Source organism: Amblyomma americanum, chromosome 1, assembly GCF_052857255.1.
Source record: "Amblyomma americanum isolate KBUSLIRL-KWMA chromosome 1, ASM5285725v1, whole genome shotgun sequence".
NCBI classification, from domain to species: domain Eukaryota; kingdom Metazoa; phylum Arthropoda; class Arachnida; order Ixodida; family Ixodidae; genus Amblyomma; species Amblyomma americanum.
This window is the reverse complement of record NC_135497.1, coordinates 313,908,905-313,930,188: the sequence shown is the minus strand read 5'-3', so window position 1 is coordinate 313,930,188 and position 21,284 is coordinate 313,908,905. Positions and strand designations below refer to the sequence as shown.

At 48.4% G+C, this 21,284-nt stretch overlaps 1 protein-coding gene across 1 annotated transcript in view; it reads left to right on the top strand.

Moving 5' to 3' along the window:
* Positions 1-21,284, top strand: part of LOC144120251 (superkiller complex protein 2-like) — a 52,029-nt gene that overhangs the window by 3,081 nt on the left and 27,664 nt on the right. Inside the window, exons 3-4 of the mRNA XM_077652653.1 lie at positions 3,146-3,435; positions 20,605-20,806. Coding sequence (XP_077508779.1) covers positions 20,714-20,806 — 93 coding nt within the window. The 5' untranslated portion in view covers positions 3,146-3,435; positions 20,605-20,713. The remainder of the gene's footprint in view (positions 1-3,145; positions 3,436-20,604; positions 20,807-21,284) is intronic.

Below are 21,284 nucleotides of genomic sequence, written 5' to 3'. Positions count from 1 at the left end.
TGCCTGCGGAGTACAGAAAGGCACGAGATGTGCCTGCTCGTGGAGTTATTAACAGCTATGTTGCAGAAGGAGAGAGATTAGAGAGAGGTGCACGGCTACACTGCTGCGCACCTTCGAAACACTTGGAGTAAGGTTTATGCAGCCAAATAACACAAACACACACAAATAGCAGCCGCATTTAGTGAGAAAAAAGAAGTGGTGAAAAAAGAAAACTATACCAATGCCATTTCAAGTATGATAGCGTAAGCTTGCTTCATGCTCTGTCTTCAGCTCACTTCATGCATATTACGATAAATGCTCCATTTGCTATTATCCTCTCTCTCAAAGGCTATTTTATTCATTGTTTTCATATAACATATATATGGCCACACCTAGCACATTCACATATTTTTATTAGGGGCTCTTCTGTTAAGACAAACTACTGACAAGGTGAATAAATTTCCTGGTCCCTTCCAGTTTTTCTTAGAGGGATTCTATTGTAATAGTTGTTTGTTCATTTGTTGTCATTATGGCTGTTGAAGAGGGCTGGAGTGATAGGCGGACTGAATTAAAACAACAAAGCAATTTTATTGCAGTTTTTCTATGTCTCATGTGACCTTAATGTTGTCTCGGCTCATGCATGACATCATGGCCACTGTTTGGCAGTAAACCGAAACAACTTCATGGAAAAAATTTATAAATTAATTAGCAGGTGCAGGTAAATTCCACAGGTAATTGGTACACAGCAATATCTCATGCACCATTTCAAATAAAAGTACTTCCGATGAGAACTTTGATGTCCCTGTTTCTTTAATCATAGTAAATACCATCCTAAGCTGCTTATCAAGGTTTCTATGGTGATGTCACCAGTTGTGCTGAGAGTGTGGAAAATGAAAATGCTGCCAAACACTGCAGTGATTTCAGAGACAACTGCCAGGTGTACTAGTCTAAGAAAACAACACGTGAAAAGAGTGCTTTGCATTTACTTCCGTGCTAATAAACAGTGTTGTTTAACTCTTTCGTTACCGCACCACTATGCATCAATCACCGGTGGTCAACACATATGAAGTACGATTCCAATGCTACCCTCGAGGACTTGTTGATAGTGCCCCGGAACCAGTGACATGGTTGGTTGTCGTAGCTTTCCAGCAGCCATCCTCTGCTCATGTCGACTGCCATGGAGCAGAGGTGGCGTAAACGGCAATAGCTTTTGTCTAGGCATTCGATTTTTTACGCGACAGCGCTGTAGTGCAAGGAAGCCACCCTAGCTGACATTTGACTTGTTGCCATTATGTGCTGCGTTGCTTTGCAGGAAAGCCAACTTAACTGCCGTCTGTCACTGTTTTTTGCGGCCTCCGCACTCGCCGCAAGCGGCTTCGAAACAGTGCCTAAGCTATGCAAAAGGTCTCTCCCAGTTGCCTTGCTTTCATTGATTAAATTCTGCACCTCGAGCTCGAGTTTTTGGTGGAGTTTTGTATTGCAAATTTTGACTGTACTGAACTATTTTACGATTCTTTACTTATTTGCTATAACGAGGTTTCACAACTACCTTATTTATTTTCATATGTGTACATCATCATAAATGGTACTACACAATCACTGCCGTTCTCGGCCTTGCTCAGTTTAAAGCTGACGAACCTTTGAGATAAGGCATGGTAATTACCTTCAGCTTTCTCGAACAACGTAGAACGAATTGCGCACAGCTACAAACATTTCCTATAAATCTCGTTGCATCCCTCACCAGAAGTAAAGTTACAAAGCTGCGTGCCGGTGGCTTTGCGCATGAACAAAGGACATTAAAAAGCTATGTGACAGTATGGTCAAGACTTTTCTAACCGGTTAAAGTGAATAAGTTAGATTATGGCTATTTAACCCTATAATTCTCAGGCAATGAAAATGGAATATAGAAATTTTGTAGCATTAATCTTTTTGTTGTGTAAATAAAAGTGGTGTAAATAAAAGCTAGCACGTTGGGCTAGTTTTTGAATGGATTTATTGACAAAACTATACACGCATGTGCAAGCCCTTGCAGTAAGTAAGCAGTGAAATTATAGCCATTCCATCTCCTCTTCTTGTAGCAGTATATCCATTGAAATTTTAGGTTGATTTGCCAGGAGAGTGCTTTTGGTGTGAGCAATCTTACAGCAGGTCTTATCTAGGGCAGCCGACAATTTGAGTTTGTTTGGAGAAATGCGTTAAGAAATATAATACTGTAGTGGTGTGATATTTTCCTAGTTGTAGAAGTCAAAAGTATTGGCATTAGTACAGTCCATATTGAATGTGGTGTGCAGGGCATCACAGTGTTAAGATAACACTTGGAACGCATGTAAGTGGCTACTAAAGGGCCTAACCATTGTGTCAGTATACTGTGTGGTAGTTTGACTTGCCATCTAATGATTTATATGCAAGTGCGGCAAACATTAATGTTTATTTTGTTTCTTCAGCTGTTAAAACAACCTGGCACTATTGCAGTAGCTTCTCATTTGTCTGTTTATAGTAAACGGATTCTATTCTGATAGGTGTGAGTATATTTGCCTGAAGATATGAAAAAAAAAAAGAACCATGACGTTTGCCAGTTTTAGATGAGTGTAGGTAGGTTTTGCAAAAATTTGAAGCAGCTGACGTTGCCAATTCGGGCTTCTGTGTGAATGTGCGAGTTGATGAGTTTTCATGAATTTGTAGCTTTTGGTGCTGGAAGTAGAATGGTTAGTGCTCAGGAGAGCTGAGTAAACTTGTTTTGCACAAAAATGTGGCACAACAGCAGCTTGTGAGAAGAGTGCCGGCTCTTACCAAGCTGTGGTTGAAACAGCGTTCTTATCTTTTGTCATAGCACTGCAGTAGCCTGTCAGTTTCCAGTAATGGCATGGCATGAACATGTTGGGCTTTCAATTCCTTTCCTTTCTGAGTTGTCATTGTGTCCCACACCACACACTGCCTTGTGACGGGATATTTGAGTTTGCGCAGTTGTCCACCATTTGGTTTGGGTACATGATGCATCGCTAGGCCAGCTGAGTCATTAGCAAGCGGTGTGCTAATGTGGTTTTTGCTAATTCCAGGCAGCTGTGATGAGTCTGTACTAGCGGCTGTGTGTAACTGCATTTGTGGAACCGGGACTGTTGTCACATGACTTCTGCAGCTGTGCTCTGTGGTGGGCTTATGTGTGCAGAGTCAAAGCGTGAGCATAGCTGAGCGATGCGCATCCCTGGAGGCAGAACTAAGCTCTTTGGCACCTGTTGAGTGCCTCTCGTGTCAGGACCTGCGCCTAGAGCTTCTAGAGGAAGAAGCTGCTGCACGTGTCGCGACCTGGGAGCATGTGCTGGCACAACCTCAGGCCATGCGCTGCCTCTCTCCAGGGCGCTTGTGCGGTTCCCAGAGGAGCACAACCTGCTTGGGGCACTGGGCTCCCTGGCACCTCGTGAGAAGAGGCTGACGTTATGGGTGCTAGCTGATCCCAAGGTATGTATCTGGAGATGGTATCTGTTCTTCTGATTTTAGTTTAACTCTTTCCTTACGATGATTAGAATAGGCTTTTTTTTTGCAGGCTGATTTTGTTGTTTTTTATTGAAAATGGCATGTTAAACTGACATGCAGCACGTAGAAATGCTGATAAATGGATGTACTGCAATGAAGAAGACGACAGTGTGCCAACACTAACGACGAAGAGGTATGGCCGGCCTCGGCGACCGGCTGCCGCGCGCATTTGACAGTTCGAGCTTGCTCTGGAAGTCCGTACTGGTGCCGCCACTGCTGGGTCAGTTCGTGCCACGGTTACGCCACCAGTCCTTTCAGCGTTACAATAAACAACTCTTCAGTACTAATATATTATGATATGCACTTCAAATAGAAATACAATAGAATTTCAGTGGTGCTATCGTGGCTAATATGAAGTTCATTATGATATGAATGCATAAAATAGTTAGACTTAATTCATGTAATGCACACAATGTGTAGAATTTCAGGTCTTTCAAACATGCTTCCACGCCAATATGGATGATACAAACACAGAAGCTGCAACCTCCAGCTGTTTCATGGTAAGGAGCTCTGACAGAGCAATGGTGTGGCTGAGAAAAGGGAATGATAGAGAGAGTGGTGTTTCATTGAGATGTCACATGCTTACACACTAACGCAACTGACGGTTGCTCATCTTAAGTAGGGCAAGCACTGTCAAGTATGTGCTGTCTGTGGTGGTATTATGTATGTGGACCTGGCCCATTTGGGTCTTGCAGTTGGTGCAGGAATGGCAGAGGGGTGGTTGTGGCACAGCTGTCCTTGTTCCGTTCCTTCCCTGCTATGAGTCATTCCTCTTTCTCTTGGTCCTGTTTCCGAACTTGCTGTAAAAAGTAAATGCAGTTGTAGACTTGTCATGGGTTGTTAGATTCCTAAAAGAAGGGCATGTCATAAACAGACTGTAACATTTTAAAAACTAGTTGTCCGTAGCATAACAGTCACATATATTTCTAAACTCGTGTTTGACGTGCAGTAGCCATACGCCACTTATACGCCATAAAACCCAACAAAACTACAAAGCATCAACATGTGGCATCTTTGGGCGTGGACGTGAAGCGGCAGATTTGCCATTGGATGCATCCTTGGGAATTGCTTGGGTGTGCAGTTTTCATCTAACTCCTTTGCACTTGACTACACAAAACAAAGCAAAGTGAACAAGTGCTCAGGGGTGGTGGTGGTGGTGGTGGAAGCATTTATTTCAAAATTGCAGAGAGCTTGCATGGGGAGCAATCCCTAGTGGGCCGCTCCCCTTACAGCACTAGGTGGAGTCCCTTATTCAGGAGCCCCATTGGTCTGGGCCGCCACTCGAGCTCGCTGAACTAGGGCTTGTTTGGCCGGTAGGTCCAGGCAGCTGAGCAGGGCCGCCTCCTAGTCCTCTCGGATAGGGGAAGGGGTTAGGGGCGGAAGAGGATTGTGTTGACATGCCCAGACCATGTGGAACTTGTCAGCCACCTCCCCACAGAAAGAGCAGAGGCCAGAGAAAGAAGTGTCAAAATATTTGAGCACTGCCGGGCACAGTAGAGCGTTAGTAAAAAGTCTAAGCAGTATTCTCTCGTTCGCTTTCCCTAGACCCTTGAGAGGAGCCGGGTACTGACGGTGCGAGTCCCGGTAATAAGTGGATATATCTTTGAAAGTTAACAGAGGATAGGAGTCCTGGTCCAGATCGCTAGGGTCTACGTCGGGGGCCCGGTTAGTGAGTGCACGGGCGACCGAGTTGGCGGCCTCATTTCCTGGTAGGCCCTGGTGGCCTTCAGTCCAAATGAGAAATCGGGTCGTGGGGTCCTGATCCCGAGCTGCTCTCCGAAGTATTCGTTGCGCTGTTGTCGTTATCCAGTTCAGTTCATAATTCTGGCAAGCCCCTCGCGAGTCGGATATGATGAATTTAGATTGAGCGTGGGAGGCGGCTAGGGCGATTGCTACCTCCTCCGCGTGGGTTGTGCTAAGTGCCTTAAAAGTGAGGCCGTTCACCTGTCTTCCCTCGTGAACGACTGCGGCCGTGTACCATCCTCCCCTGGAATGATGTGGGCCCGCAACATCTGCATAGAAAACGCTGTGTTTGGAGCCATAATGGCGGTGCAGGGCATTCGCTCGTGCCTGACGCCGTCCATTGTGATTCTCTCTGTCCATTTTGGTAGGAAGGAGTTGAACACGGAGGGCACCTCTCCATAGTTCTGGCACTCGTACCCTTTCCTCAATGTGATGGTCATGTTGTATATGTAGCCGGCCCAGGAGGTGACGACCAGACACGGTCTGGGCAAGACGCATGTATTGATTAGTGAGGTGCGCCTCGCGCAGCTCCCGATAGGTGCTCGCATTGGAGGTAGAGATCGGGAGGTCGAGCGCCCTTTTGATCATCTTGCGGAGAGTAGCCTCCAAGATGTCTTCATCATGCTTGTGCAAGTGCAGGTATGGAGTCGAATACAGAATTCGACTCGTCACAAAAGCATGTGCGAGTCGCATCGCATCCCTACTTCTGAGGCCCCCATGCTTGTTGGAGACGCGGCGGACCATGCAGCTCACTTGATCGCCAACCTTGCGAAGCTTGGCTATGGTTGTGTCAGCGCGACGGTTCTGGTGAATAAATAGTCCGAGGACTCTTAATCTCAGTGGCTTTTTGTATGGGTCTGCTAGCCAGAGAGAGAAGTATGGGGTATTGCATCTCTGCGAGGGGCGGAGATGTACGAATTTTGATTTTTGAGGAGAGCACTGGAGACCACAGTACATAGCATAGCGTTCCACTATGCCCGCCGCTGTTTGCAGGCGGTCCTCTAGTTGACCAATGTTGCCTTCTGTTGCCCAAATTGTGATGTCGTTGGCACACAGCGCATGCTGTACACCTTCACCTTCAGCCAGTTGGGCAGGGAGATGGAGCATTGCGAGGTTAAAGAGTAGTGGGGACAGCACTGCGCCTTGTGGTGTGCCCCGTGTGCCCATAGTGTAAGGACCGTGCTCCTTGTCCTGAATGCGGATAATGACTTCGCGGTCCGTTAGGAAATGTTTAATGTGATTAAAAGTGTTGGGTCCGCAGTGTGTCTCGCTGAGGTGAGAATGACGCTGTGTTCCACGTTGTCGAAGGCACACTTGAAATCCAAGGCGAGAACCACCTTGTCATTGTGAGGGTGCTCGATAGGCGTGAGTACCTCGTGGCTGATTTGAAGCAAAATGTCTTGTGCCGGCTTGTGAGGCCGGAATCCTAACATCGTGTCTGCGAAAGTGTTACGGGCCTTCAGATATTGAGAGAGGCGATCTCGAACCATGGCCTCCATCAGCTTGCCCACACAAGAGGTTAAAGAGATAGGTCGGATATGATCGGTATTGATGGGCTTGCCTGCCCTTGGGATGAAGGTGACAAGAGCCGTTTTCCATTCTAAGGGGGGTGTATCGTTTTTCCAGATTGCGTTGATGTATTCTAGCAGGGCCTCATACGCCGGCTCAGGAAGGTTGGCCAAAAGCTTGATTGTAACCTTGTCCCTGCCCGGCGCGGTACCCGGTCTGATTTTAGGAAGAGCCGCCCACAGATCGTGGAGCTGGAACGGACGATCCAGATCCGGATTATCTCTGCCTGCATAGAGATATTCCTGTCCACAGGGGTCTTGGACTTGACACAGATACTGATACCGTAAAGTCTGTGCAAGTTGGTCCGTATTACCTTTGAAATTATGAATCGCTCGTTGCAGATGTTTCTGTGTTTCTGTGCCGGTCTGAGTTGGACCTGTGAAGCTGCGGAATAGCTTCCAAGTGTTGTGACTAGACATTTGTCTAGCAACAGAGTTACAGCGATCCACCCAGTTGGAATAGGCGAGCTGGGCAGCATACTCAGCCGCCTTCTGGATGAGGTCGTGAATCCGCAAGCGGAGTTTCCTGTTATGTTTTTGACGGCGCCACCTCTTAGTGAGGCTGCGCCGCGCTTCCCAAAGATGAAGGAGATGGTTGTCCACATCCGTCACCTTATCTGTGAGTTGTATTTGCTTTTCGTGTTTGTGTAGCGTTCGGAGGAGGGTGTGGGCCCAGGAAGAATAGTCGTTTTGGAGCAGACTGTACGGGGGCAGGGATTGCCGGAAAGTCGTCCAGCCTGGCAGGTGGACCTGCGCTATGGAGCGGTGTAAGGGGCGAGTGTAAATCATAGTGTTGATAATGCAGTGGTCACTGCCAAGGGTGTCCTCAGTGTTGAACCAGTCTGCGTGTCTTATGTTGCACGGGAGGGTGAGGTCGGGACAGGTGTCTCGAGTTACAGAGTTACCCACACGTGTTGGATAGACATGGTCACCACATGTGTTGTATAGACAGGGTCAGTATGGAGAGTAATGCTCAGCGTGGAGATTAGTTCCGCAGGCTTTCTGCCACGCGACTCTTCCTTGCGATAGCCCCACAGCCGACTGGGGGCGTTGAAATCACCCACAATTAGAAGGAGGTCGCGACCTGCTATCTTTAGTGCTTTACAAAAGATGTCCGAGAACTTAATGTACTTAAGTTTAGGGGGGCAGTATATATTTAAGATGTGGACAGGTGGGTCAATATGATGCAGGGGGAGGACTGTCACCATCACGTACGAATAGGATAGATTTAGTTGGAGATCGACCTCCTGCAAGGTAAAGCCTTTGTGGACAAAAACAGGTGGACGGGTCCTGTTGGAAAGTGTTGTAACCTGACAGCTTCACCGCCGCCCAGGTTCCTGGAGTGCGACTAATGCTGATGCTGACGTATGCTCAAAAGTGTCTAGATATAATCTCAAGTGGGCTCATTTTTTATGGTTTTTGAAACCGCGGCAGTTCTATTGCACGACGGAGAAAGCCTGATGTTTTGGGGGGCGGGTGGGCCTAGTTCCCACTGCCATGTTGAATTTGGGGTTGAGCTGGGCTAGACTCCGCAGTTACGCCTCCCAGGCCCTGAACTAGGAGGGACTGCACGGAATCTTCGGCAATTTCGCTCAGGTCAATACTCCCGGTAAATTTTGGTGGACGGCTAACGTCCTTGAGTGGGCTAGGCCTGCGGCCAAGGCGCGGGCCAGTCTCATTCTTCCATGTTTTAATGTTACTGGTGACCGCAATGGTCACCTTCTGAGTGATGTCTTCCCCTAGCTTACGAAACTTAGTAAGCTGGCCTACCAACTCGGCTAGGGGGTTTTCTACAGCCGTTAAACGGCTGTTCATCACCTTTTCCTGAGGGCTCTCACATAGGCTCAGATTCCTCAGGTCGCACCGACGGCGGGTATGGTAATTCTGCCAGCGCAGAGTGTAAAATTTTGTTTTCTGCAGCTAGCTGAGCTACCTGCACGCGAAGTGCCGCCATTTCGCGGCGCATCTCAACGATTTCAGGGGGAAGGGAAGTTGGAGGATAAGAGGCGGAAGAGGACGCGACCCCAGCCCAGCTGCCTGTCTTGTTCGATGACTTCTTTGAAGCCGCAGCCGTTGACGGGCCGCTGCCTCCGAGATCTGGGAAATCCCCGGCCTGGAAAGCCGTAGCACCTTGGTCATGTGACGTTTTTGGTGTTGCCCTTGTTGATGGCTTCTTGGGGGATAAATGTGGCGTCTTCGGGTTGGCCGGCGCGCGTTCGGTGCGTGGCGGCGCGTCGTTGGTCGCCGTGCTGCCAGCCTTGCTGCCGGAAGCACCTCCTTGCACGATGCCCGGTGATTCGGAATGCTGTGTAGCTGGAGGCCCCTTGAGGCTCCGCGCGGCGGGGGTTCCCGGAGCTTGCTGGAGGCGGCGAAATTTTCCTTTGCAGGCCTGGGAGCCCGTGAGGTGGGCTTGCCCGCAGACCATGCAAGCCGGCTTGCACTCGTGAGGCACCATGCCGTCGGCAGCCGTCCCCACGTTTTGGCCGCAATGGCCGCAGCGTTCTTCTACCGGGTGAGGGCAGATGTCCACCCGGTGTTCGATCGTTCCACACCAGTAACAAGCAGGGATGGTGCGCTTGTACTCTCACACTGGCGTGACCGTTGAGTTATAGAGGACAAAGTGTGGCACCTTTCGGCCATCGAAAGTGACCAGCGCAAGAGATGACTTTCCGAGCTTGCGGGTGAAGGCGATATCACTGTCACGCCAGATGATTTTGTCGTGGAGAGTAGCCGAGGTCTCCCGCTCGTGAACGGTGATGACTCCTCGGCACACCTCCCCGTTAAGTTTCATGTGGCCAATGAGAGGAAGTTGACCCTCACTTGAGTTAAGGGTGAATTCCTGGGCCAGCTTGTTGGCCGTGGCGACGTCTTGGGTGGTGCAGAGAAATATGTTCTGATCCCAGAGGGGCCAGATAGTGAGGGCCTTCACTGCCTCAGCGCCAACATAGGAGGCAAGGGCTAGGCCTAGTTCACCGGTCTTGAAAGCTTGGCGGAAGTCGATGGTGGCTCGTGGGTTCACCACCACAATGATGTCTTCCTGCTCGAAGCGAGGCATCCTGTGCAGCCGCCACAATGGCTTCTGTGCCGGCGGATCCTGCGTGCTGACTTTTGTAGCAGGAGAAATTCGGCGGCGGCCGTCTTGGCGCGTTGGCCACGCTTGCGCAGCGCGATTAACGTAAAGAGGCTCTTGTCAGAAATAACGTCCGACAATTCCGCAGTGTCTTGAGTGGCAGCAGGCACGGTTTCGGTCCACGACAGTGTAGACGGATCGTAGCCCCTAAGAGCGGAGGCCGCCATGTTGGCCGATGGCCTGCTCAGGGGCGAGCCTCAATGTGTTTAGCCAACGCTTTGACAACAGGGCTAGTTGTCACGGGCATAGCGTTCATCATTGGCGGGGGTTAAATAGAGCCTTCACTCCGAGAAGGAAGCCCCGCTGTGGGGAAGGAGTGATGGGAAATTATGTCTGACTACTGCAGCTGTTCTTTGGGCTGCAAAACAAACCAAAAAAACTTGGCACAGACACTTAAAACTGCTTACATGTGGGAATGTGGTAATGCGAAAGCATTACTGTCCATGGGTGCATGGACACACACACACGTGCCTATAACACCACCTGGAACACGACGAACAACATTGCTTCACAATTTTGATACAGAAATTGGTTTTGAGGAAAGGAAATGGTGCAATAACTGTCTCACATCTTCGTGGAGACCTCAGCCATGCCTTAAGGGAAAAGATAAAAATTCTGGGAAGGCATACAATTAAAGGTGCGTATGTCGTGGGTTCAAGTCCCTGTCGCAAGCTAGCCTCCAACTTGAATATCACATGTAAGCTATATGCAACGAGAAATCGTATGACATAGCACGGAGTGCTGTATAGCAAACAGTTGCGTCAAAATTTTGGTGCGAATCTTGTCGGAAAGACTGGCACCCATAGAGGTCAACCAGTGGCGAGTATATGTAGCCGAACAACATGTATAGGATTGTCTGAAGTGGCGGTGCTCAGCTTGCCGTGTGTGTCATACTACCGCTTGATGTCGCTCTATTTTTCTTGCCTCTTCTGGGATTTTCTGTGCAATCTGTGAGTGCACACATTAATACACTAACACATGTTGCCGACTTTCTTGTAATGGGACTAGTTATGCTTTTGCATTAAAATTGATACTTAATCAAATGAAAATGATGATAGATGAGTGTGGGGGTGCCATCTAGCACTTTGCTTCAAACTCTCAGTGGTGAGCACTTGTTTATATGGAGATAGTTCGAGTAGAACAAAGAAAACCTGTCGGTGAGTACACAATGGAGGTAATGAAGTATGGAAGAAAAGGTGGAGCAAACGTAAAAATTTTGCAACCCTACTTCTGCCCCATTTGAGCAGCAGTTGGGGAGACACTACACCTGCCCATAAAAAGTGAAGAGGATGCATTTGTATTGTCTTTCTGGAACTTTAAACTCCATCTTCAGATAATTTGCCCAGATATTGTGGTTTCACCACAGTCATTTTTGTAAAAGTCTGCACGGTAATTGATCGCTGGTGAATGTTCGGGAATTTTCGAGTAATTCGAATATCTTGAATATCAATTCCTCAAATTAAATGTGACCTGAATATCAGATTTGTATTCGTCCTTGCAATTTCGAATATTCGCAGACCCCTAGTAATTACAGCTCTGCATGCCAGCACTTGATGCTTGTGAAATATGTAAACATTGCTCATGCATAAAGTTACTTTACATTGTTTTAAAGTAGTCGCAGTAAACCCTTTCATGGCTTAGAGCAGTAAAATGGTGGATTACAACACCTTTTTGAATCTAGCCATGAGAGCCCTGAAATATTGACACGTGTACTTATCTTTATCGGGCGACCACGTTTCGCCGCCTAACAAGTGTTATCGCACTGCGTGGGACGCGCCTGCATCTATCCGAAGTTTCTGGCAAGTCATCGATGCTTCTATTCGCTGTCTGTTGTAGCCGAACTTTATGTTATCTTATTTCATCGCCTGACGTGAATGGTGTAGAACTTTATGGAAGGCACACGGGTCCCAACGATTAGTCTGGAACATTCGACGACTGCTATATAACAGCCGACGCGCTTGACCCGCGGATCAGATTTTCGACGACCGCCGACCGTGTTCACCGCAGCCGTTGTGCTGTAAGTGTAGCCTCTTTTTGTGGGCACAGGTTCGCCCAATAAAAGTTAGTTTTGTCTTTCACAGTATTGCTACTGTGTTCTGCAACGTCACCACCACGTGACATCCGGTGGAGGTGCTTTTTTTTTTTGTTCATGTACCGGACGCCCCCGACAAGCCGTGATCCAAGCCCGGACCGCAAAGAGAACACCAACGTAGTCCCGGACAATCGAGCAAGCCGCCGTCTTCAACAGCTGCCCCCGGAGCACGGACTTCTACCTAAGAAGACCAAGAAGGCCGCTACCAGGTCACCAGGCCGCTACCTGTCGCCGCAGCGCCGTCCATACACTGGCCCAGCACGGGGCCGCGCTGCGAGCCCATATCCGGAAAACTAAAAGCAGCAACCGATGGAGGTGCGGTTGCTGTTTGTCGAACTGACGAAGATCCTCCGCCGCCGACGAAGACGACGCAGAGACCATCTCGACGACATAATAACGACACGCCGCCATCCCGACGAAGTCAGGAAGCCAAGACTACACCGACGAAAGACAACTTGACGACGCGACGTTCCAACTTCAGTTCAAAACGACGCAGCCGTGATCCGGCGCCAAGACCTAACTGCAACGCCACACAAAGAACCACCGAACTCGACGTGCTTCTCGACAGCCACGCAGTTACCGCCTTAGTGGACACAGGAGCTGATTACTCCATAATCAGTGGACACATCGCCGCCCAGTTGAAGAAAGTTATGACCGCATGGGAAGGCCCTGAAATTCGGACTCCTGGAGGACACCTCATCGCGCCGACTGGAATTTGCATGGCAAGAATAATCATTCATGACCGCACTTACCCTGCCACGTTCGTTATCCTCCAACAGTGTTCATGAGACGTCATGCTCGGTATGGACTTCCTGAACCAACACGGCGCAATCATCGACCCGAAGTCGAAGTCAATAACGTTGTCGGAAGATAAAGCGATACCGCCGGAGAGCCCTCGTAGTCACCACGCCTTGAGTGTGCTCGAAGATCAAGTGAGCATCCTGGCTCGCTCCAGCATTGTTATTTCGGTCGGCACCGAAATACCCGCTGACGTAGAAGGTGTCATCGAAGGCGACTAACGTCTACTGCTAGACCGTGAAATTTGTGTCGCAAGAGGGATCGCTCGACTGCATGGAGGGAAAACAGAAGTGTTGCTGACAAACTTCAGCCAGGAGTTCAAGCACATCAACAAGGCCACGACAATCGCGAAATTGAGGAAATTCTGGAAACCAATAATGCGTTTGTCCTCTCGGATTCCGCCGCATCTACCCCAACGACCATGGTTCCCGAACCAGACTACGACATTAATCCAAGTCTCCCCGTGATTAACCAACAGCAGCTCAGAAGTCTGCTCCGACGATACAAAGGCTGCTTTTTGACGTCATCGAGGATTCGACAAACACCAGTCGCCAAGCATCGCATAATCACTAAGGAGTGCGCTCGACCACTCCCCCAGAGCCCTTACCAAATTTCGTCGCGAGAACGTGAAGCTATAAGAGAACAAGTCGATGAAATGCTGCGCGACAACATCATCCAGCCGTCGAAAAGCCCGTGGGCATCCCCTGTTGTCCTGGTGGAACCCTGCGTTTCTGCGTCGATTATCGTCGTCTGAACAAGATCACGAAGAAGGACGTATACCCCCTCCCACGGATAGACGACGCATTGGATCGGCTCTGCAACGCAAAATACTTCTCGTCGATGGACCTCAAGTCTGGCTATTGGCAAATAGAAGTCGACGAAGAAGGTCGCGAAAAGACCGCCTTCATCACCCAAGACGGCCTCTATGAGTTCAAGGTTGTGCCATTTGGACTGTGCTCGGCGCCTGCAACGTTCCAGCGCGTGATGGACACGGTTTTAGCAGGATTGAAGTGGCAGACCTGTCTCGTTTACTTGGATGACGTCGTTGTCTTCGCCGCAAATTTCGATGATCACCTTAGGCGACTTGCCACAGTACTAGAGGCCATCAAGTCATCAGGGCTCACTCTGAAGCCAGAAAAGTGCCGCTTCGCTTACGATGAGCTTCTGTTCCTAGGCCACATCATCAGCAAGTCTGGAGTCCGCCCTGACCCGCAGAAGACAGCTGCTATCGCACAGTTCCCGCAGCCCATCGACAAGAAGGCAGTGCGTAGATTTCTTAGCATGTGTGCCTACTTCAGGCGATTTGTCAAGGACTTTTCACGCATCGCTGAGCCGCTGACACAGCTAACTAAATGTGACGCTGAGTTCAAGTGGGAAACGCCGCAGGCCGACGCATTTCAAGAACTCAAACGATGCATGCAGTCGCCGCCCGTATTTGCGCACTTCGACGAGCACGCCGATACCGAAATCCACACTGACGCCAGTAGCCTAGGCCTCGGTGCCGTCTTAGTCCAGAGAAAAGATGGGAATGAACACGTGATAGCTTACACTAGCCGGTCGTTATCAAAAGCGGAAGGCAATTATTCTACAACCGAAAAGGAATGCCTCGCCATCGTTTGGGCCACAGCGAAATTTCGCCCTTACCTATATGGCAGGCCATTCAAAGTGGTCTGCGACCATCACGCATTGTGTTGGCAAGCTAACTTAAAGGACCCTTCGGATGGCTGGCACGGTGGGGCCTCAGACTACAATACGACATCACTGTAGCCTACAAGTCCGAACGAAAACACTCAGATGCCGATTGCCCTTACCGCGCCCCCATTGACCCGCCGCCGCAAGGTGACGAGGAGGACGACGCCTACCTTGGAATAATAAGCGCAGAAGACTTTGCCGAACAGCAACGAGGAGACCCGGAGCTAAAAAAGCCCTAGTCGATTATTTGGAAGGGCACACCGACGTTGTCCCTAGGGCATTTAAGCGTGGGTTGTCTTCGTTCACGCTTCAAAACAACCTACTCGTGAAGAAAAACTTCTCACCAGTCCGCGCCAACTATCTTCTTGTTCCATCAGTGCTGCGTCCAGAAGTACTGCACGCCCTACATGACGATCCGACCGCTGGGCACCTTGGCTTCTCCCAGACGCTATCAAGGATACAAGGAAGATAATACTGGCCGCACCTAACCGCCGATGTCGCCCGTTACGTCAAGACATGCCGAGACTGTCAGCAACGCAAGACACTACCGACAAGGCCAGCGGGATTACTACAGCCGATCAAGCCTCCTTACCGACCTTTTCAGCAGATCGGGATGGACTTGTTGGGACCGTTTCCGACATCAACTTCCGGAAATAAGTGGATCGTCGTGGCGACGGACTATCTCACCCGCTTCGCTGAAACTAAACCTCTGCCGAAAGGCAGCGCAGCCGAAGTGGCGAAATTTTTCGTCGAGAACATCCTGCTGCGACATGGTGCTCCAGAAGTCCTCATCACCGACAGAGGAGCGGCTTTTACAGCAGAGCTCACGCACGCCATTCTGCAATACAGCCAGACATGTCACAGGAGGACAACTGCCTACCATCCGCTGACAAATGGTCTCATGGAGCGCCTGAACAAGACCCTCGCCGACATGCTAGCAATGTACGTCGACGTCGAGCACAAGACATGGGATGCGGTCCTGCCGTACGTAACATTCGCTTACAACACGGCGGTGCAAGAAACAACACAGATCACGCCATTTAAGCTGGTTTACGGCAGGAACCCGACGACGACGCTCGACGCCATGCTGCCGCACGTCACTGGCGAGGAAAATCTTGACATCGCTACCTATCTCCAGCGCGCCGAAGAAGCTCGACAGCTCGCCCGCCTACGGATCAAGAACCAGCAGCGTACCGACAGCCGACACTACAACCTGCGACGACGCTTCGTCGAGTACCAGCCCGGCGACCGTGTTTGGGTATGGACCCCGATACGCCGACGAGGACTGAGTGAGAAACTATTGCGACGCTATTTCAGACCTTACAAGGACATTCGACGCATTGGCTCACTGGACTGGAATGCCAGACGGCATTTCGCATTCACAGCGGCGCCGCGCACGATCTGAAGTGGTCCACGTGGTGCACCTTAAACCCTTTTACGGACGCTGACGAACTTCCTTATTTTTGTTGTTTTCTTTGCTATGAGTGCTTTTCTTTATTTCGTTTGTTTGCAGCATCGGGTCGATGCTTTTCAAGAGGGGGGTAATGACACGTGTACTTATCTTTATCGGGTGACCACGTTTCGCCACCTAACAAGTGTTATCGCACAGCGCAGGACGCGCCTGCATCTATCCGAAGTTTCTGGCAAGTCATCGATGCTTCTATTCGCTCTCTGTTGTAGCTGAACCTTATGTTATCTGATTTCACCGCCTGACGCGAATGGTGTAGAACTTTGTGGAAGGCGCGCGGGTCCCAACGATTAGTCTGGAACATTCGACGACTGCTATATAACAGCCGACGCGCTTGACTCGCGGATCAGATTTTCGACGACCGCCGACCGTGTTCGCCGCAACCGTTGTGCTGTAAGTGTAGCCTCTTTTTGTGGGCACAGGTTCGCCCAATAAAGTTAGTTTTGTCTTTCACAGTATTGCTACTGTGTTCTTCAACGTCACCACCACGTGACAATACACTTGGGCTTCAGTTGGCATCGCATGTATGCAATGGCAGTGGTTGTTAAAAGTGTCTACCCTACATGGCATGGTAAATTTTTTGCTTTCATTGTTCTCTATTGACTTTCCTTCTATGCTATTTGTGTTTCTAATGGTACACTCCACAGTCTGCTCGCCATGAATCAGCTGGGGTATTCGTGTTATTATTGAACAGACTAAAAAATTATTTTTGATATAATGCCTTTGTTTTGGTGCCTTGTTTTTTTTCCCCCGCTTAAGGTGTCGTGGCATAAGTAAAGTTCGTGTACTTGCATTACTAAATAAGAGCCTGTGAAAAGATATCTCTTGATTTACATGGGGGAACTCTCTTTGATTGGTAATGCACATAAAAAAATATTATTCACTGGCAGTGATACTGCTGGCATGGTTTTGGCTTTGTTGTGTGCTTAGAATGTATGACATCAGCTTTATTTTTAAGAAGTTTGTGTTAAAATCTTGCAAATGCAGTAATTAGTTTGTTTGACTTTATTTTTGATTGGAAGTATGAAGATGGCCACATTTTAGCATTTGACACCATTTTTTTGTTGGCGCGTTCTTTCTTGCAAACATTTCGTATTGCCCCAAGATGTGGGATACATGCGCCGCGATTCATATGTTTGCGGTAAATAATTTATTATTGCGTTATTTATACTGAGTGAGTTTGGTTTTGGTTTCCGAGTGCTGGTGTGTGCTATGATGTCACACCCAGGGAAGAGCAGCGACCCTGGTCACACGGGCCTCAAAAGTAGTGACTCGCGGACTGCTGCATCATTTGCTCTCGTACTCATTCTTTGCATACTACCATTGCCTTTTGAAATCACAGCAAACTTGGTCAGTACTGCTATATGCTGAGAAAAGCCAAGTGAGCGAGGGATGGCACAGAGTTCTGAAACCAAGGGGCTCGCTTGGGCCGATCTCAGTTGGCATACCACACATATGCCGGCGTGGTTTCTGCTTTGTATTTTGCTTTGCTTTGCCGCGCTACATTGACACCGATGCTTGTTGGACGTTTGTGTCAGTGGCCCGTAGCCAACATCGCATCAGTTGGCCAATTTTCTGGTCACATTACAACGCCATGTTACCTCACTGTCCGTACCGGCCAACATCTCTGTCTCCACTTCGCACTGCTTGCGCAGCCGCACCGCGAGACTGCTGTGGGTCCCATGGCTACTGATTTCGACATCTACTGCTCGTTGTTTTTCTGCTCCTTGTTTAGCCAGCACTCTGTGTATTCGCTAAATGAATTCAAGATAATTCTACAGGATTTGGTGTTTACCGCGTGAGTGCATAATTTCCCCACGAATGTGCCCATGATGACGACTTCACCTTAGTACTACTCTTGTTTATATAGCTGCATGTGCACAGGCAGCAACTGCGGATCCGTTCGGCATGTAATGTAAGCTACGTTCGTCCTACGGTGAGCAGTGTCTTTTCTTTTCCGCTTGTTGTCTGTTTGCTTGTTTACGCAGTGTGGTAACTCTGAATGGATCACCGATGAGTGCGAGTGTCAGCCTGGGAAATGCTTCACAGCGAGATTGTTGGCACCGCATAGGTCCTGCGTTTCTCGCTCGTTGCAACTGCTTTTTCCGATGTGTCCAATACTTCACTTTAAATTGTTTTATCTAGAAATATGTTCGGCGCCCATTTTCAATAATTAAAATGGCTCAATTTGTCTTCTACGAGCGGCGCTGATGACTGCTGTCGTGCGCCTGCAGCTTTGGTCCGCTGACTGGATCACACCGCCTAGCAGTGATGCTTCCCGATCGATGTATGTGTGTCCTAAGATGTGAGCAATCGTCCATGTCTGGTCACTGTTGTCAGTACTGTGCTCGATGACCATTTGTATTCGCTAAAACTTGTGAACTTGCTCTCCACAATCGCCGACATTGCAGATATACGAATTCTGCAGACTTGCTAGGCCTACTCGTACCACTGATTATTGTCGAACAGTGAACACGTGAAATGTAGTAAAAATAATCCAGATAAGGTATAGACAAGAGCAACTATTCAGGCCGTCGTCTTATCAACATGAAGGTTTCGCTCGGCCAACGATGCTGGTGCTCGCTGATGCATCAGTGACGGCATATATTTGCCAGTCACCCCACCAGTGCAGCACCTGGCTGATGTCGTGCATCGCCGTTCATAGTACATCACATTACTGTGCTGTGATGTTGCTAATATTCACTGCTATCATTCTTAAGGTTATATGTCACCAAATGTCGTGCTAGCAATAGGTCTCGATCGTGAGAAAGAGCACTAAGGAGTTTTTGGAGCTGAATTAAAATATATTTTAAGCGTTTTTTGCATCCAGTACTTTGCCATGGGTGACATTATGTTCAAAGGAAGCCCATAACAAGCTATTTATAGCCTCAAAATTTGGTGCCTCAACCTCTTTAGTTACGAGTGCTTGATGTCTGCTGCTATAGTGTCAATGAATGCTTGTACATACCTGGTCTTAGCGTTGCCTTTATTCTGAAAAAATAAGCATAACACATCATAGTGGTGTTATTGCAGTAACAGCATTGCTGCGTTTTAGAGAAATACAGGGGGCGCCTTGTAGCGCAGCATGATATACCGGGTGTCCCAGCTAACTAGAGCGAAGGGTTAAAAAATAAACTATTAGAGACAGGCAAGTGAAACAAGTTGCATATTGGTGACAGCCATCTTGCGCACCAGTGGCATTTTTTGTTTCGAAATTAATTAATATTTTAATTAAGTTTAATTATATAAATTAATAAATGTTGACTTTAGACAACAAATTGCATTTGAAGAATTGTCGAGCACCTTCAGAAACCCCATTCCATCATTTACCACAAGAAAATCCTCACGTGCGTCCTTGTTTCCCAGCTCCAAAGAAAGCCCGCGAAATACAAAATCAACTACGTGACTAATGCACTTGCGCACCTCGACCTTGCTGCTCTCAAGCGTGGTTTGAGCGAACGAAATCACTTGCATCCTTGACTCGACGGCCCCGCAGCAGCGGCAGGCCAATATGTTGGCGGCGGCAACTCGCACCTCTCGCAGACGAGAGACCACCGCCAACATATCAGCCTGCCGCTGGCTGCCGCTGGCGCGAGGCCTTCGAGTCAAGGATTCAGGTGATTTTGTTTGCTCAAACCACGTTTGAAAGCAGCACAATCTTGGCGTGCAAGCGGGTTAGTCACGTAGTTGATTTTGTATTTCGCGGACTTTCTTTGGAGCTGGGAAAAAGACGCGTGAGGGTTTCCTTATCGTAAATGATGGAATGGGGGTTTCTGAACGTGCTTGACAACTCTTCAAATGCAATTTGTTGTCTAAAGTCGATATTTATTAATTTAGATAATTAAACTTAAAGTATTAATTAATTCTGAAACAAAAAATGCCATTGGTGCGCAAGATGGCTGTCACCAATATGCAACTGGTTTCACTCGCCTGTCTCTAGTAGTTTATTTTTTAACCCTTGGCTCTAGTTAGCTGGGACATTCGGTATATAGGTGGAAACATAGTGACCCATGCTATTGGCAGATAAAGTTTCCTAGTTGCTCTAGGCACTACTAGATGACTCTTCGCCAAGTGGCTCATTTTCGCGCATTATTTGAACCTGTTGCATGGGTAAGAGCCGGCGCCTTGATGACAAAGCAGTAACCCTCACCTGGCATTCGCTTGTTCTTTTGTTCTTTCACTTGATGGTTGGCTTGTTTGTTCGTCCCCATCCTTTGCATCTGGTTTTGTGCACCTGGTTTAGTGCCCGCATTTCTCAAATAAGAAAAGAAAGGCTTACGACACATGTGATTGAACTGAACGGCAGTTGGCTGGCCAAGGGGTAAGGAACAAGTGTCGCGCGGTAGCATCCGATTTCTATGGCAATAAGGTAGTTCATGTATGTTCTTGTTTCTGCCAGCGAAATTTCAATGCTTTGCCGACAAGACGCTTTGATCACAGGCCTGATTTGGAGGTGCATGAGTGGGACATTATCTGGCCGCTGGCATCCAGTGTGTTTCATATGTTGTGTCCCCACCTATATATTTTACACCATGCCTTGTAGCTTTTCTTATTATTTCAAACGATTCAAGGCTTCCCATGGTCATGTGAAAATTCTATGCAGGCAACCACAGTGTCGGAATGTCCTGGGCCAGGAGCTACTCGAGCTAGTGGAAACTCACCCTGGTGGTCCGCCAGTCCTTAATGTGGTCAAAGACCTTCACCTGCCGGCCATGGAGACTGTGGACTTCGTGAACTGCAGCCAGCAGCTTGAGGAAAAGCTGCTTGAAAACAAATGCCTCACCTGCCTCCTGTTTGAGGCTCATGTAAGTGTGAGTGCAGCCTAGCAGGTAGCATGCTAACTGGACCCCACTTTGCCATTAATTTTTTCTGTGTGGCAGCCCAGACCAAGGAAATGTGTTTTTATTGGTTTTTAGCTGTGCAGAAATCTTCCAGAATGAGAAATTAAAGAGCTAGCACACACTGTAGATTGCAGCTGCTGTACTGTTTGCTGCTATAAATTAGCATTGGAGCTGGGAATGGTAAGCATTCATCTGGTGGTACTATGCCGGTGCAGACAAAATTTTCTTCACATCTGCCGAAATGATGCATTTTGATTTAGAAGCATTTTGTTGTTGCTCATCAAAATGTGTGCTGAACTTAAAGTTGCAGTATGCTGAAATTTGTTCAAAATTCATTTCCATTGGAAAGTGGTGGTTTTCGTGGGGATTCTACAAAAGTTCGCAAAACTGAAAAGTTCAACGGACATTCGTTCATTGGCATTTCAGTATGTTGCCAAATTTT